This window comes from Polistes fuscatus, unplaced genomic scaffold, assembly GCF_010416935.1.
Source record: "Polistes fuscatus isolate 324 unplaced genomic scaffold, CU_Pfus_HIC Scaffold5, whole genome shotgun sequence".
Taxonomy (NCBI): domain Eukaryota; kingdom Metazoa; phylum Arthropoda; class Insecta; order Hymenoptera; family Vespidae; genus Polistes; species Polistes fuscatus.
In genome coordinates this window covers 11,729,634-11,747,570 of record NW_025113129.1, presented here as the reverse complement: position 1 = coordinate 11,747,570, position 17,937 = coordinate 11,729,634, and the positions used below count along the sequence as shown (strand labels likewise).

The following is a 17,937-nucleotide window of genomic DNA, read 5'->3' as shown; positions in this document are numbered from 1 at the left end:
TTTCTTTTTCTTTTTTTTTCTTTTTTTATATTACCCCTCGTGCTTATATAAGAACAAAATAAGCGATAGCAGACGTACAGGGAAGAGTATTAAAAAAAAAAGAAAGAAAAAAAAAGGATAATGAAATAAAAAAGAAACAAAAACGGTCGTCTCGTTTGTTGAAACTTTTTTCCCCCAGACCGTTTTATAACTTTTTATTGAACGATCGTTCATGGTATTAACCATCGTACTTTAAAAACCAGGCCATAGGAGAGTACGTATAAAAAAAAATAAAATGAACTTGTCTCTCCTCGTGATACTTCTTTTAGCAAGAAAACTTTTTTTTTGATAGATTGGAGAAAGCTAATATTGAAAAGAAATTGAGAGTGGCCTGTTTATTTAAAGATAAAAAGGTTAAAGATCGCATATATATAATAATAATAATAATAATCGGATATTATAATCTATTGATATATTATGAGATTAAATAATGTATACGATTTTACTCAGAAAAATGATCGTATCCTCTGGCGAAACTTGAAAAATTTTATGATACAAACTAATACGATCAATCTTCAGAATGCTCAGAAGATTTTGATCAATCTAGAATATATGTTTCAGTTGTTTAGAGCACATGGGTGTAGGGGGGGGGTAGACAAAGTAATTTAAAGCTTTTGTAAATAAAAAAAAAGTCATGGAAATTTAAAAATTTGTACAAACTATCCTTAACATTTCCCTTGCAATTCTTCCTGCCTGTTGTGAACTAAATAATTGTTTCAACTGATACAACACTGAAGGAACCCTGACAGAACTTAATAATTGAAGCAAATATTCTAAATTGACCAAAACTTACTGGTGATTCTAAAGATTGACCGGACGATGTACGAAAAACCTGCTCGAAATAAGCATCACTCAAACTCAGTAAACATTGGTCAAAATTCTGTAAATTGACACCCCCCTTAACATGTATACGTATACTCCTAATTATTTTTTATTTAATTTATGAACATTTAGGATAAGAAAAGTAAGAACAAAATAACACGATCATTTTTCTGATATTACACACTTATATATAATAAACAAACGAAAGATTTTAATCGCGTAATGGTACATGCATACATACATACATAAATACATACATACGTCAGTCAGAGATGTTGATGTTGGGTGGGTAATACGCGTAGGTATCCGCAGCGGGGAGGTGACGCCGAACAGCCCATCACGACCGCACAGCTCCATGAGCCAGCAAAGTGCCAGCAGCGTGGGTAGCAGTAACGTCAATCTACGTCCTCGTACTTCTGCTCCGCGTCGACCGCGACCTGCTTCTATCGCCGGTACCGGCGTTTCGGTCACAGAGCGACACAGTGAGCACCAACAATATTTTTGTAACACCTTCTTCATCTTATTTGTCTTTTTCCTTTATTCGACTTTTCTCGCTCGCGTCTACTGACCCCCCACAACCCCTTATCCTCATTAACACGTTGAGTGCTACGTCAGTCCCTTGGGACTGACACTGAACTTTCCCGTCAGGTGGCATCAGTCCCTGGGGACTAACAGTAGACTTTTCGTTTGACCGGTGTGGGTTTTACTGATGATTGGTGATTGTCTTTTTGCCGCCTGAGCGGAAAGTATACCAAAATCGGTGCCCCGCACGTGTTAAAAATTACCCCCCCCTCTTCTCACCATCGCTAATTTATTTTTCAAGAACCAACGACAACAAATGATGAAATTAAATATATATAAAATTAAACGTGTTAACCCTCTTTATTATTTTTTTTTTTTGAGGAGTGGGAGAGGAGGAAATTCAAAGCAACTGTTTTTACTACTTGTAATATTTCTACGCGAGCGAGATAATAGTGAGAATAAACGGAAAAAGCACTTTTGGCTAACTTTCTTCTTATTTACACACATATTACACACAAATTGAAAATAGTTAGATATAGTTCAAATAAATCCAGGGAATTATTATTGTAATTGAAGTGTTCGCGTATAATAATAATATGTACATACGTCGAGATCGCACTCTGATGATGACACGCCAAGCGTTTTACGTTTTAATTTTTTTTTTTAACTTTCTTTTTTTTTCATGGTTTTCTTCTTCTTCTTCTTCTTCTTCAATTTTTTATTCACAATTTTTTTTATATCTATATTTTTTTAATTCAAATTCGCTTCTATCATTATATTCGTTTGCTTTTAATTGTTTCCAGATTGCACATGTAAATATCTTGTTTCCTGTATACGTTTACCGTATTTTTAACGTATTTTTTGATATTTTTTTTCTAAAAGAAAATTATAATAATAATATGAATACTCTTCATAGATCTCTCAGGTGACGCAAAATTAACAAAGGATTCAAAGCCACCACTGCCAAAGGTCCACAGTACTCCAAAGAAACCTTCTACGCCTAAAACAAGCGAGGTTAAGAAACCGACGGAAAAATTAACAAAGAATGCAAAGGCATCGCCACGGATAACTTCAAAAGCTACGCCTTTGCAAAGCCCAGGTATCGAGCATTCGCCCCTCATTCGCGAGGCCACTGAAATAATTGAACATGAGCAGCATGATGATGTTAAGAATGGCAAATCGGAAGAAAGAAACGAGGAAAAGAAGGATCACGGTTCAGAAAAAGCACAGGTATAAAGTTTTTCTTACTTTTTCGTAAGTTTATTAATTAATTGATAAGTTCATGCGATTTTCTTTTTTTCCTTTTTCTAAATAAATGAACGGGTCCCAAAAAACCGAATGAACTTATTAGGGTTCCACTAACTTATAAATTGTTTCTTGGTTAATATACACACGTAGTATGTGAACATTATTTTATTATTGGACGTATATATATTTCAGGACATAGAAGAGGCTGAATTAGTTGTTAACGAAGTGAAAAATGAAATTAAAAACGAAGTTAAGAACGAAATTAAGAACGAGGTTAAAAATGAGGGTCCGATAGTTGAACAACCTGTACCAGTAGCCGCTATAAAACAAGCCAAGGACGATAGTAATTTCATGCAGGAAACGTTATCCTCTCAAGAATCCTCCTTGAAAAAAGATGATAATAATAAAGTGGAGAAAGTAGAAAAGAAATTACCGATTGAACAGGAAGCTGAAACCGAAACCGATAACGAAGAACAAATTGACATGTCTGGTAGGTTTAATAAACCGATCAAACGTTTTAAACTCGTTATAGATAAGATATTAATAAAAAAAAAAACAAAAAAATATTAGTTAATATGTATATATCTTGTTTTTTTTCTTTTTTTAAGCTTCAATGATTGCAAAAATTAGAATCACTACGGAAGAGGAAGCTAAAGCTGCATTGGCGGAACGCAGAAGATTAGCTCGAGAACAAGCGGAAAGAGAAGCTGAACTCGAACGTTTACGATTGGTACGTGATTTTTTTAAATCGTATTATAGAAAATCTATAACTCAGTGTTTCTCAAACCGTGTTGTTAACCAATACTTTTATTCGGTATCAAATTTGTAAAAATTTAATCTAGAAGATTGAAATCGTTGTGTATTATTTGAAATGAATGTGATGCCGATTGTTGTTACACACACACACCACAAATGTATTCTTGATAGAATATTTGAATTTTTGTTATAAATTCATTGACGTAAAATAGTAGCCATTGTTATTTTCACGGTTTATTAAAGATAAAATCCAATATCGAACAACAGTTGTCCATAAATTGAGAAACGTTGATTTATGCAACGCGTTGTTCTTGATAAATGACAACAATTATTTTCTTTTCATCGATTTTGTAGGAAGAGGAAGCCCGTTTGGAAGCTGAAAAATTACGTGCCGAGGAGGAAGAGCAACGACGTTTAGAGGAGGAAACTTTGCGTTTGGCGAATGAAGCACGACAGGCCGAAGAACAGAGATTAAAATTAGCAATCGAGGAAGCGAAACGTCGAGAGGAGGAAGATCGAAGAAGACGAGAAGAAGAAGCTCGTCAAAAACAAGAGAAGGAAGAGGCTGAAAAGAAAGCGAGAGAGGAAGTTGAAAGGTTGGTAAATTCGATAAAATATTATATCATTATGAGAAATTGATTTTGAATCATTTAAATAATAACTCAATCGCGTCTCGAGTCAAAAGGGAGCCTCTGAGGTACTTCAAGTTGATTATAATATTCTAATAATATTTTATTATAAATAATTACGATAATATTACGTGTTTCGAAATAAATTTTTAAAATATATATACCCATCGTAAATGTAACCCCTGAACCATTGAATATTCATCAATACTAAAAAGAAACATTAAAAAGTAACTTATCTTCGTATTTGTTTTCAGACAACGAATTGAAATGGCCGAACGTTTAAAGAAGGAAGAAGAAGAAAGACTTGCTCGGCGTAAACGCGTTGAAGCGATTATGCTTCGAACACGTGGAAAAAATCAATCAAATACACCGACAAAGGTAAACACGTCTGATAAATGAAGATCATTTTTCTTCTCTTTTATATTTTTATTTATATTATTATTATATATTTTTTGTAAACAAAATCGCGTATGTATAAAACAATCTTACAATTTCGGAAGGATTATGATTATTGATCGCGACGTACGTCTCTTTCGAAATAACAGGGCGAGGGAGGAGACGGTGATAAATTAAAAGAAGACAGTCCTAGCGATGAAAATAAATCAGTTCCGGGTAGCAAAAACGAAGACGTTATGACAGCGAGTTTAATATCCGAAGCTACTCAGCAATTTTTAAGTGGAGAGCAGCGAGCTCATCACGTAGAAAACGTTACCGCGCCAGCAATCGTGCATAATGGCACGCACAGTAACGGCATTAATGAAAATAAAATAGTATTGGATAATAATCAGGGTAACGTCGAGGGAGGACTTAATGGTCACCATACGAATAATCACGGGAACGAGATCAACAGTCAATCTATCGCACTGGATAATGCCACCGTGTAAGTATATATACAAATTGCAAATAGAACATGTGGAATTTATTATACCTACACAACCAACAACAACAATCATCACAACAACAACAACAACAAAACTATATATATATATATATAATATGTACCGTTAAATATCTCTATAATTACAACACACGAAGAAAAATACGAATGATGTTTTCTCAGCGATGATATGAGAGAGTCTTAACGAAAAGTTTAAATAACAACAAGTTATATCGAAAGGCACATCTTTTAAAATGGATTTGTAATCTCAATATGATTTCTTTTCGTAGTTCAAGAGACAATAAAATATTACGTTCATACCAATATGTAAGGCTTTTACAGCTAAATTATAGTATATATAAAATAAAATTTACCGGGCGTGACCCAGTTACGTTTATGTCATTAAACATAAAATATTATAGGAGATTCGCTGACAAAATTTATGAATAAAAATGAAAAAAAGAAAAAAAAATAAGTAAATAAAAAGAAAACTAAATCAATAATGGACTTGGGTATTTAAAACGAGCCAACTTCGTTTGCTTTGCTAAAAGATAAACATTTTATGATACGTTAGAAAGAATTTTGTTCATCGTGCAATACATTTGTTTAAACTTTCATGAAAACAACAACAAGAAAAGGAATAAAAGAGAATATCTGACGCATTTAAATACAATCTCTCTGTACTGCAGCGCATAACACAACTATTCACATAGTTATCGCTTTTCATATTTCATTCTATACTGATTTTTTTTTTTACTGAAGAAAGATACGATTGCACAATACTAGCCAATACGTATGTAACTTTAAAACACGTTGACTGAATATTTAATATAATATGAACGGATATAGAGATGCACGTATTATTAATGCGTGCTCTAAAAACGAAAGCAAGTTACCTATTAACATACATCCATACATAATTGGGATAAGCTTGAAAAATCTGACTCGCATTATTTGTATTTAAATGCATAAAAGTATCATTTGTATAGAAACCTCTCAAGCAGCAGACACACATATTGCAAAAATAATTCAGTAATAGGTCTTATTGATTAAAATTAAAATTAATCGCTACTTATTGTAAATTAACCTAATTAATAATCGTGTAATCCTGTCGTTATTATTTATTTAACTTTCCAGCCGTCATTATATAAAATAACATCACATGAACTTGGCGAGATTATATAATAATAATAATAATAATAATAATAATAATAATAATAATAATAATAATAATAATAATAATAATAATATTACTAATAATAATAAAAATAATAATAATAAAAATAATAATAATAATATTAATAATAATAACAATAAAAACACAAGTCGTTCGAAACTTTTACGTAAAACCAATTTTTACAAGAAAGAAAGAAATAAACATGAGACTAGATTAGGGATACTTTATTTTTTCTTATTAGGTATATGCAAATGCGGTGACAGTTTTGACAACGGAAGGATATTATCTAGGGTTCTTTTTTCATCTTCTTTCTTTTTCTCCTAACCCTCGCCTCATTAGAATCTATTTTTTCGTCATAATTTATGTTCATTCGGCCAAAAAAACAATTAAAAAATTATTTCGTCCGACGTATTTATTAGTGTACACGAGAATTTGTTTGTTTCAATAATATGCAAGCCATGTTATAATCTCTTGTAAGTTATTGAGTGTCTTATGTGATTCTATATCCAAAGATAAATGAAAACAATGTTATTTATAGTTGTGTATCATGTTTCGATATAATATCAATATCAGTATAAAGTTACAAAAAAAGTCTAGTTTACAAAAAAACAAAGCCTATAACGACGAGAAAGAGAGAGTGATTTGAGCAAATCTTTTGCTTAACGATACATATATATATATATATTAAAATTAAACTTTAAAAGAAAATAAAAATAATAATAAAAATAAAATAAAAAATACCAAGAGAGAGAAAGAGAAAAACGAAAAAAAGAAAGAAATAAAGAGAGAAAGAAAGAAAGAGAACCTTATACAGATATGCTTGTGCACATTATTTTAATTTGTATAATAGCAAACGATTATTAATTTGTTTATACTCGTTTAGAGCAAACGGATGAATTAATAATCGTGTCGTTCTTCGTATTTAATGGAAACGAAAAAAAAGTTGCCTCGAATGTAACTCATAATAATAATAATAATAATAATAACCACGTCGCTTTATTAATACAAGAATAATTTTGATAAATAATCCGAACGATTTACTTGTTATATGTTATATATATACATAAATATATATATATATAAAACTAGGTGCAAAGTTTCTGTAACAATACATTCTATTGTATTTTTTAAAAGATTTACTTGGAGAAATCCGCTTGTTAAACGATCTTATTCTTTTTAATATCGGAATAATTGTTTTCACTCAGAAATATTCATAATCTAATAATTCGTAATTTAATTGTACATTGCAAAAGTGGCCAGAGAGAACAAGGATTGACAAGCTTAATATTAGTACGATGTTTAATGATTACATCGAGTGTAATTTTTAATTTAATTGATTACTTGATTATCATATTAATAAAATAATAATTTATTGCAAAATACTACAATAAACAAAATGATGGCATGATATATAAAAAAAGGTACGATTGTATATTGTATTTATCTATTATATTAATAGTTGCATATATATTTTATAATTTATATTTAACCATGCATCAGCTGAAAAGTTTACTATTTTCAGATAGTCTTATGAAAAGTATTTGAAAGTTTATCAAATGTATAACACTAATCCCACTTAGCACTCTGTTAAGAACATATAACGTAATGTAATATCGAAGAAGCATAAAATTATGGAATGGCTAATAAAACTAAACAAATCTAGTGTTAACTAAATTAATAACAATAACATCAGTGTACATAATGTAAAGAAAGATGAATAGCATAAACTTAATTAATCATTCAAATATTGTTTGTAATTTGATAAAAGGAGCTCGGTTAAGATAATGTGAATATTTTATTTAATTTTTTATATTTATTTTACTTTCACAAATAAAGAAAATAATAAATAATAAAGTGCCTCGCGGTTATTTCATTTATTTTTTTGTTCGTTTTATTTACATGGGCATTAATGATCTCTTAATAAAACTCTCTATTAAAAACTTTCTCATCATTAAATATACTGTTCATTATTGTCATTGTATTTAAGAATACACGAAGTTTTATTCTTGAAACATTGTTTTATAAAATTTTCGGGTTTACAATATATATCAAAAGTTATCTTTACCAAGCTCCATTTTCTTTCCTTTGATTACCATTTAAAGCCTGCTGTGTAAATTTCCTCCTTATGTCGATATATACATATATGTATATATATATATATATATCGCAGTAAATGTTAACAATGTGCATGTTATATTTTTTATTATATCGATTACAAGATCTGGCTTGTCATTTTAATTTTTGCAATTTTACACACATATATCCTATATCTATATACATATGTTTGCGTTAAATATATTATATCAGGCATTGCCTGTCAACTGGCTGCCGACTTTTGCTATGTACTATTTCCCTTTTATACATATATTCTTGTGACGATATTATTAATCGGTTGAAATATTTCTTATTATTATATACTTTCTTAATACAGCTTGCAAAATGCAACTAATAAAATTCCAAGATAGTTGTGTTATTAATTATAATGGAATTTACGTCTCTAGAACTTAGTATAGATTTATTTAAAAAAAAAAAAAAAACACGCACACACACTAAGATAGAGAAAAAAAAATAAAATAAAATAAAAGAAGACTTAGGGACACCTCGTCTGCAAATAATTTTGCTTATTATTCAATACGTACGATTTTGTGCTAGATATGATCGAGTCCGATTCGAATTTAATTCTAAGTTCAATTTATAAATATTTTTTTTGAATACATCGAATTCCTACAGCTTTATATTGGTATATAAAATCACTTAACATCAGTATCCCCACAATATGTGAGATTTATTTTATAGAAGAATTTTATCTTTTGCTTATGTTTCTTTTTTTTCTATATATATTCTTTTACGTGCTTTACTTATGAGAAGAAACATAAATTATTGGTAGAGTATAATTAATCGACAGATATTAAAATAAATAGCTGCAGTTGGCTTACCATATTAGTCATTAATGATTATCGTAGTCATTGTAAACTCTGCTGATGTAACGGTATAATATTTTTAAAATCGTAGTAGCGCTTAGCAGTTAGCTGTTAATTAGAGTTTGTATGTTTCCTTTGGCTGATTTTATAGCAAACAAAACAACGTGACCAACAACCTGTTAGACCTGTCAGAATTCGATACTCTGAGTAATAACAGTAGTGGTCCAACGCTTGAATTGACGCTCAACATGGCCACGGAAGATACCCTCAACTCGAATTTGAATCCGGCCGCAACACCATTCACACCTTTGGCAAATACCTTTACATCTGCTGGTGCTAACGCCAATATCAATCCTTTCCAAGATGCTTATGTGAATAACAAACAGCAAGACAGCAATCAAATGTCAGGTATGACGACGATTAATGGGTAATCAATTTTGAAATATTCCTTTAACCCATTTAGACCTATCATATCATAATATAAATTAAAGTTCATTCAAACAAATTTATTTATATACTCGCTTAATTTAACATATAATGTAACATATATGAGACAAGTGGTTCCCAGCAACCCTTACACTAATGTATTTATTTTTGTGATTTTCAAACAATTTTTTAGAATAAAAATTCCATATAAATTTTGGACAAAATTAATTATTTCCACTCTAAATGGGTTAAATGCAGATAACGAAATATTAATTTATTAATGACTTGTTATTTCGCAGATCTTTTGTCCTAAGATTTCTCTAAAATCTTCTGGTGAGCAATGGAGAGAAAGAGAGAGAGGGAGAGAGAAAGAGAGAGAGAAAACAAAAAAATTGGAATCGGCGTCCAGTGTGTCTGTGGCAATGGATATGTTCGAGTTAAAACATCGTTTACAATAATGTAAATAAGCGCTTTGATGTATGTAGAAAATGAGGATTCCAACTAGAATGAAGAATGATATAGGACGATAGTTCAGGGAAAATTATTTTGCCCTTAAATCTTTGAACTTTAAGCGTTATTATCGATGGAAATGTAAAATAATATATAATATTAGTCAATAATATGCAAACAGCGATTCTAAGCACTCAGTCTGTCGTAGTAATTCTACTCAAAATATATATATGTATATACACATATATATTATATCATATATATATGTATATATATGTATATACATATATATAAATATGAAAAAAAAAAGAAAAAAAGAAAAGAAACAAAAATATCAACGTGACTTTTTAGAAGCCCATTAAATGAAAAGATGAAAACTATTTAGGGGGGGAGGGGGAAGAGAAGAATATAAGAAAAAATAAGACTTGTTCATAACGTACAATTTGAGATAAAAAGAACAGTACACGTTGTACTGAATTCCATGGAATCACATTTACGCGCCCTTTCCTTATTTTATCATAATGTTTCATAATCGATAAACGTTAATGAGAGAAATCGAAATGAAAAAAAGAACATAAAATCATGCAGAACACAAACCCGAAATATATGATGATAGTAGAACTTCAAGTGATTAACCAAGTGTGTAAAACGGCTTGACGAATATAGCACAAGATTAAAAATAAAAATAAAAAAAAAAAAGAAGGAAATAATAATGAAAAGTAAAACATAATTATGCATGCTGAGTTTAATAAAACTCAATCTGCCAAAAGAACAAAGAAATAGGGTGTATAAACATCACTAATTAATATGCTCTTACATAATAGATAGTAACATTATCTTATAGAGGAAAGACAGCCTAAGAATTACTGTGTATAATAAGATATTTTGAGCTGATAGAAAAAATAACTTTTCTTCCATAATTACATTTTGGAGCATAAGTTGCTCACTAGTCAAGCAATTTTACTGTGTTTGTCATATCTTGTTTTGAAAGCTCACTATCGGTACCATGTGTTGAACATCCATCATAGAGGTACAACTAGAATTCACTATTACCCACTGATTTTGAATTTTTAGTTGTAACAATGATTATCATTAGAATAAAAATAGCCACTGTTTTACATGTTAACATATATAAAAAAAAACTTTTTACAATGACAATATTACATTGAATTTTATATAGTTATCGTCATAATAAAGAAATCTTATCTTCTTCGTTTAACAGGATGCGAAATTTAAAAAGTGTATAGCGATTCTTTTGCTTTTTCTGCTATATTATTTCATTTAAAAAAAAAGAAAACTATAAATATATAAATTATCGACTTAAATAACAAATGTATATATAAAAAAAAACGAAAACAATTACATTTGTTGCTATTTCAGTGGCTATTTATGATAGCAGAGTACTACGATATGCTATCATGCATTATTGAGCAGGTATTGGAATTTATATTCACGATGTGAGTTATTTGTTATTACTGTAGTATAGCATTATAAAATGAATATGAGAGTAGTAGTATGCCTTATGTTTCATACTTGCGATATTGCAGGTGCACCATATTGTGGGATTTGCAAGCTTATTTATAATGGGTATAATAAATTAATCCACTTTTCTCTTATTCTAATTTCTGAATAGCATGAAATAATAAAGAGATTATTCCCAAGACAGAAATAATGTTTTTGACGCAGATACTTCATGTACAGTTTGTTATTCAATGAACCCTTTACACCCTTTTTATAAGAGAATACTTTTACGAGAGTTAAATCTAACTTTTTCTTTTTTTTTTACCATCTTCCTTTGGAAAATGTTTTAATCAATTTAAAGAAGGGGGATCGTAAGCAGTGATATTTAATTATAAAACACCAACACACATATATATTATTATTATTATTATTATTATTATTATTATTACTATTATTAATATTATTATTATTATTATTTTTATTAAACGAATAAGCCTGATTAAATATGGCTTAATGTAGTATTTGTTACAGTTTAATAAATTTTCTTTTCCGATATAATCCAGTTATCGATATATCTTTAATAATAGTACGTACTTAGTATTGGAGAACATAAATCAATGCTGAGTAAACGAATATTTAATTAAGATTCCGCGTCGTTCGAATTGTCCAAATACGAAAGAAATGTCTTTTAAAAATATTTATCCCTTTAAAAGGAAGAAAAAAAAAAGAAAAACTTATGTAAAACAAAAAGCAGAATTTAAGAAGTCATCACTATTTAATTTTGGCTCTATAAATATATGCTTGTTCTTGTTTATTGGCTATTAACGATAATTATTGTATAGTAAAGTTTATTTATTTTCTTAATCTATTTCTAAAATAAAATAAAAAAAAAATTGTTCTCGTTACACGTATGCTTGTCCTATGTTTGTCGCCGTTAGGAAAGAAACTGAAAGAAAAAAAAAAATATCTCTTTGTATTAAAGTTTTTCTATATAAAAAAAAAAAGTAATAAAAATATGTAATTGTGATGTTCCGAATGCAACACGAATGTTTCTAAACGTAATTAATGAGGAAAAAAAAAACATTACTAAAAATATTGCCAGTTCTATTAGTCCACTTTAAGAAGACTTCATATTGTATAAAAAAATAATACTTATATGTAATAAATAATTAATACGAAATTATATGCATAATTTATGAAATATATATATATATATTTTTTTTCATTTTTTTTTTCTTTTTAATATTTTTTTGGTTTCATTTAAGGGATGATGCATCGATGCGCAGAATACTTCATGTTTTTTATGCAATAAATAAATAAATAAATAAAAAATAATAATAATTAGGAGAGAGATCAATTTGGGAAGTGAGTTTTGTGATATACAACAAATAATAAATAGAAGAAACAAGAATTTTCATCGTGTTATCATCGAAGAAATAAAACAGAACTGCTCAGGTTGCTTGTATGTTTGCAATCCGTATATCAATATCTTATATTTTATTCGAGCGTTATTTATATTATACATATTTAGAATTATTACGGCGCATCTACATACAAAACACAGCATATTTGATAATTCTTTTCGTAAAGTTATAATACGCTTTTTCCGAGAATATTTAATCTAGATTACAGACAATGTTATCATGCCTACTGTGATAGATCGCGTCTGATACGGTTCCAAGTTAGTTACACATAATCCTTATCAATCTTATATACGTTACACATACATAATATATCCGCGAGGAAATAAATGCATGCGGCGTTTTTATAACGGTGGTGTTAAAAAGTGATTTGTCGTTTTACCGCTACACACTTTTGCACAGCACGTACATATACAATACATATATATATATACGTATCATCATCAGTCGAAAATAATAATCTTAAACGGAAGATAAAATTCATACAGAGCAATGTACATTATGTGCATTAATGTACACACGTATAAAAAATTAGAGATTGTACACGTAAATGCGAAGAATTCATTTTTTACTTTACGAGGTTCGAGAAATATAAATTTTCTTTTTCTTGAGAAATTCCACGGATCAAAGCGGAAAAATTGTTTAACATCCCATAATATAATATAATATATAATATAATATATTATATATATATATATATAATCTTCGATTATAACAATGCACAACGTCGAGCAAATATACAAAGGCTTGTTGTGTGTGTTGATTCAACAAAAAAACATAATTACAAATACCACTCAGAGAATTATATTTTTTTTTTCTTTTTTATTTTTTTCGGAAGAAGAACCAAGCCCCAGCATCGTATCGGCATACATTTATGTGTGTATTATACATATCTACAGGTCTATAATTAAAATTTTTCTTTAAACTTGTGAAAAATTGATCTACAAATATATCAACGTACAACTATGTATATGTACACGAAATGATTCGAGAAATCATTAAGCAAAAATTTCGCAAGTACACTTTTATAATTGTATAAAGTGTTTAATATTTACGAACTTTTTTTATCTGATTTTTCTTTTCTTCTTTTTCTTTTTCTTTTTTTTTCTTCATCTATATTCATCGTTGTTGGTACAATTTTTAATACTCTTTCTTTCTTTTTATTTTTTTTTTTCTTACTTCTTCGTTCGTTATCACACTTTAACGCTTTTTCATCTACGAACATCGATCACATTTTATTATAATCTTTATCGTACAAAGAGACAAATCAATCATATCTTGACGATATTAGGCGTGTCATTAAATTCAAAGAAAATCATTGATGAGATACAGAGATCGTAATCTAGATGAAAATTAAAAAATAATTAATCTAACGCGCGTATTTAAACGATCATTGAATCTCCGTTCTAACTTCGTTCTAATAAATTAGTTTGAAAATTGTCTTCAAGTATATATCTTATGCACGCACATAGGGTGGTTTTTATTGCACAATTAATATGAACAATCTAGTTCTTAAAAAGAAATTACACTGTGGTAACTGATAGCAATCCCATTAATTTACCACCCGTACCGGGTCCACTTGCACCTACTCTGTTTCCATGTACCAACATTTCCTGTACCGTGGTAAAATCATCTAAAGTGGTCTTTTTGCGTGCCATCTTTTTGTGACTCAATTCTACGATGTTCAGCGGCTTCTTAGTTACCTTATCATCGTTATAATCGCATATCAATAAATCGTTATTGTGTTGCAATTGCAATTGTTGTTGCTGTTGTTGCTGTTGCAACATTAATTCTTGTTGTCGTTGCTTACGTTCTCTAGCTCTTTCAAGTTGTCTTTTACGTTCCTCTTTCGTCCAATAACGACCAACCTAAAGTTAACAAAATTTCATTCGATTAGTAATATTAATTTTTAGTAAAATGAAAATTGTTATACAAGATATATAGAAATGTAAATTGATGGTAATTGAAAGTAAGGATCGATGAGACATTTACCTTCATTTCGGACATAGTTTCGTCCTCCGTCGTGTGTCCAGCACGTTCCTCCGAGATTTTAAGCGCCCTATTCCTAAGAATCCGATTTCTAACAGGACGTCTAGCGATGTATCTGGTACCGTCGGCTCTTCGTTTAACTTTCCACTCCATCTGTACTTCGCATTTTTCCTCGGGTGGCATCCAAGCGGCTGAAGAACAAACTTGTTGGCTACCGACGAATTGATATTGCGTAAGATTCGGTGCTTGAAAGTTACCATGGGACTTTGATTTTCTAGCGCCACTTGTTTCCTTAGCAGTAAGATTCTTTCGATTGAGAGCTTGCTTGAATAATTGTTGCTGTAACAGCATAGTTTGTTGAAGATTCGCAACATTCGTATACATAGTGTCAGCAGGTAAGGTACTCCCAGTTGAATCCGTACGATCCTTGTGATGAGATGAACTCTTCCTTGTAGTTTGACTTCTGCTACCTTGTTTACCACCACCGGCCGTCATCGACATTATCGGCATCGGGCAATTACAGCCCATTTTTGATTGCTGTTGTTGCTGTTGCTGCTGCTGTTGTTGCTGTTGTTGTTGTTGCTGTTGTTGATGCTGGCTAGAATTTTTCGGCGGACATAAAACCAGCGTACTCTTGTGATGATCTCTCTCACCCTGATGAAGTTCCAACGTTAGAGGATTACTGTGGCACGATTCGCCTGTATTGTAAGCACTCGAACTATCTTTTTCTTCGCCCGAGCTGTTACTCTTTGAGGATGAGTGCCAAAGTTTCGTTTGATTGCCATGATTCTGTAACTGCTGCGAGTTAGATCCATGATTCATCTGTAACTGCTGTTGCTGCTGCTGCTGCTGCGTCGCCCAATGGTGTTCGTAAGGCGAAGAATAAATAGGTTCGCTGTCGGATTCTGGTATCGTTTCGTAAATGTGTTCGGTTTCGCTCCAAACGTGACTCGAATAAGCTTCTACGAGTTTTATTGTCGTTTGCGAAGGTACAACTTGCTGACCTCGCAACGATAAATTATCGATCTTCTTTGAACAATCCTTTAACGCGTCTTGCATCCATTGCTTTCTGTCTTCCGTATGATGAGCCGGTGACGTTGCATTCTTACCTGATTTTTGTGAATTTTGCGAAGAACATGTTGAAGATGTGGTCGTTGAAAAAATCGAAGAACTCTGTTGTTGTTGTTGTGGAGTAGGTAATTGATGTTGTTGTTGTTGTTGCTGTTGCTGCTGTTGTTGTTGCGGTGATTGCGGTTGTTGCAGTTGCTGTTGCATGTGTGAAGGAATTGGAGGTGGTGCTTTCAACGTCGAAGTGTTTCCTCCTTCCGTTTCTTTGGTATGTTCTTCCGTTTGTTGTTGCTGTTGCTGTTGTTGCTGTTGTCGTATGAGTTGTTCGATCATACTGTTCTGATAAGCTGGCAGATTTTCCGGGGATAATGGTGGTGAGCCCTGAAAAAAGAAAAAAAGTAACCAACATGGATTTAATTTCAAAAATAATTCTAATAAAATTAATATCAATAATGCATCAATTTTATATTATTAACATACCTGTTGATAAATACGTCTATCATCGTACTCTTCATCCTATAATACAATAATTATTTAATTAATAAATATCAAGATATCTCCAATAGAAACGTAAGTATAATTTAAATCAAAAGAATATTCGTTATAATTATATAAACAATTATTTTTCGTTCCTAAACTTACCTGGTAAAGACATCGACTGACTAATATAGTCACGGCGTTCTTGGTCTCGGCGAATAAATTTTCCGTTTGTTCTTTGTTAGCTACATCTTTACCGTTCACCTGTGGACAAGGTATATTAAAATATAAATAAAAATAATTATAATATAAAATAATAAAATCTCATAATTAATACGATCACGGATCACGGATTCGTTAAATTTTGCGTTTAATTGTAAATGAAGATGTATTTTACCCGCAAGATTTGGTCACCTTCCCGTAACCGACCGTCACGGGCTGCTAAACTTTCAGGAACTATTTCTGAAATATAAACCTCCGTGTCGGCGTCTTCGCTACCGGAACCAGAACTATAGCAGACCGTGAGACCAAGCTTTTCTGCACTTCCGCTTTTACGTAACGTCACTTCCTACGAATTTAAAGATAATATTTTATATTATATATAGCAACATACAAAATACAAAGTCACAAGCTCCATGATTTTGTTTCTTTTGAATAAATTTGAGAGAAATACTATTGGATTTATTTTATATAATTTCTTCAATATTGATTAGAGAGATATACGAGTATTAATTATTTAATTAATCAATTTAACGATAAAAATAAATAACAACGAACACTGCATATAATATTTCAATTAGTCACATTACGTGTACACGGTAGGAATAGTATCTTGATTAACTAATTTAATGCCACACGCTAATTTTACGTGGCTTGTTATTATGCGTTGCATATTATTTAGGAAATACAAGTTAAAGTGCGTAATCACGTATAACGCATTTATTTAAATAAAGAGGGATGTGTCATCGGTGATTATCATAAAATTCTTAACGTAATAATCAAGGTCCTATTGTACTTCTATATTTTATATAAAATTGTAATAAAATTAAATGATTCTCAATTTAAACTATCACTATTTGAGATATCAAAATTGAGAATAAATGTATAATAAAATATAAAAATACCTCGAAGTCGATATCGTGTGCAAGAAAATCCTCGAAACTGTCGTTAGTATGTTCTTCACCACCAAGGGTTCCAGATAATAATTCTTCTTCCTCTACCAAACCAGCCCAATCTGTTTGAACAGCAGTCGATACCAAAGGGCAAGGGTTTTCCTTTCCTAACTCATCCTCGCTCATTTCTTTCTCGTTCGTTGTTCCTTCGTTCTTACCACTACCACCATGACTTGATCTCTCGTGTTCTCTCGATGGTGTGTGAACAATTTGTTGTTGATGAGACGACGGTTGTCTTCTAAGTACTTCGACGATGATCGGTTCTTGTGCCGATTGAAAACAACGTACTGCATCTTCGTGACTCGAGTTAGAAACATCTTGTCCGTTTACCTAAACAAAATGATACAATCATTTTTTTAAACATTTAATGATGGTTATCACATCAAATCATGAGTGTGATGATGATACATTGGTCATTTCGGTATAAAAAAAAAAAAAAAGAAACTAGATTAATAAACTTGTATAAATACTATGACATTTTA

General features: G+C 30.6%; 2 protein-coding genes across 19 annotated transcripts in view; one reads left to right on the top strand and one right to left on the bottom strand.

The window, feature by feature from the left end:
- Window positions 1-11,556, top strand: part of LOC122522326 (MAP7 domain-containing protein 2) — a 114,884-nt gene extending 103,328 nt beyond the window's left edge. For 17 of the 18 annotated variants that reach the window (XM_043643341.1, XM_043643347.1, XM_043643345.1 and 14 more), the window contains 9 exons: window positions 1,164-1,343; window positions 2,300-2,613; window positions 2,824-3,121; window positions 3,240-3,361; window positions 3,742-3,983; window positions 4,271-4,394; window positions 4,562-4,896; window positions 9,143-9,399; window positions 9,717-11,556. In XM_043643341.1, the coding sequence (XP_043499276.1) occupies window positions 1,164-1,343; window positions 2,300-2,613; window positions 2,824-3,121; window positions 3,240-3,361; window positions 3,742-3,983; window positions 4,271-4,394; window positions 4,562-4,896; window positions 9,143-9,399; window positions 9,717-9,730 (1,886 nt within the window). In that variant the 3' untranslated portion in view covers window positions 9,731-11,556. The remainder of the gene's footprint in view (window positions 1-1,163; window positions 1,344-2,299; window positions 2,614-2,823; window positions 3,122-3,239; window positions 3,362-3,741; window positions 3,984-4,270; window positions 4,395-4,561; window positions 4,897-9,142; window positions 9,400-9,716) is intronic. The other variant, XM_043643338.1, reaches the window with a different exon arrangement.
- Window positions 11,557-14,191: 2,635 nt separating this feature from the next.
- LOC122522325 (PDZ domain-containing RING finger protein 4-like) overlaps window positions 14,192-17,937 on the bottom strand; it is a 172,204-nt gene continuing 168,458 nt past the window's right edge. Inside the window, exons 3-8 of the mRNA XM_043643329.1 lie at window positions 17,408-17,785; window positions 16,681-16,851; window positions 16,449-16,547; window positions 16,287-16,322; window positions 14,742-16,187; window positions 14,192-14,617 (exon numbers count right to left, since the gene is read on the bottom strand). Coding sequence (XP_043499264.1) covers window positions 14,273-14,617; window positions 14,742-16,187; window positions 16,287-16,322; window positions 16,449-16,547; window positions 16,681-16,851; window positions 17,408-17,785 — 2,475 coding nt within the window. The 3' untranslated portion in view covers window positions 14,192-14,272. The remainder of the gene's footprint in view (window positions 14,618-14,741; window positions 16,188-16,286; window positions 16,323-16,448; window positions 16,548-16,680; window positions 16,852-17,407; window positions 17,786-17,937) is intronic.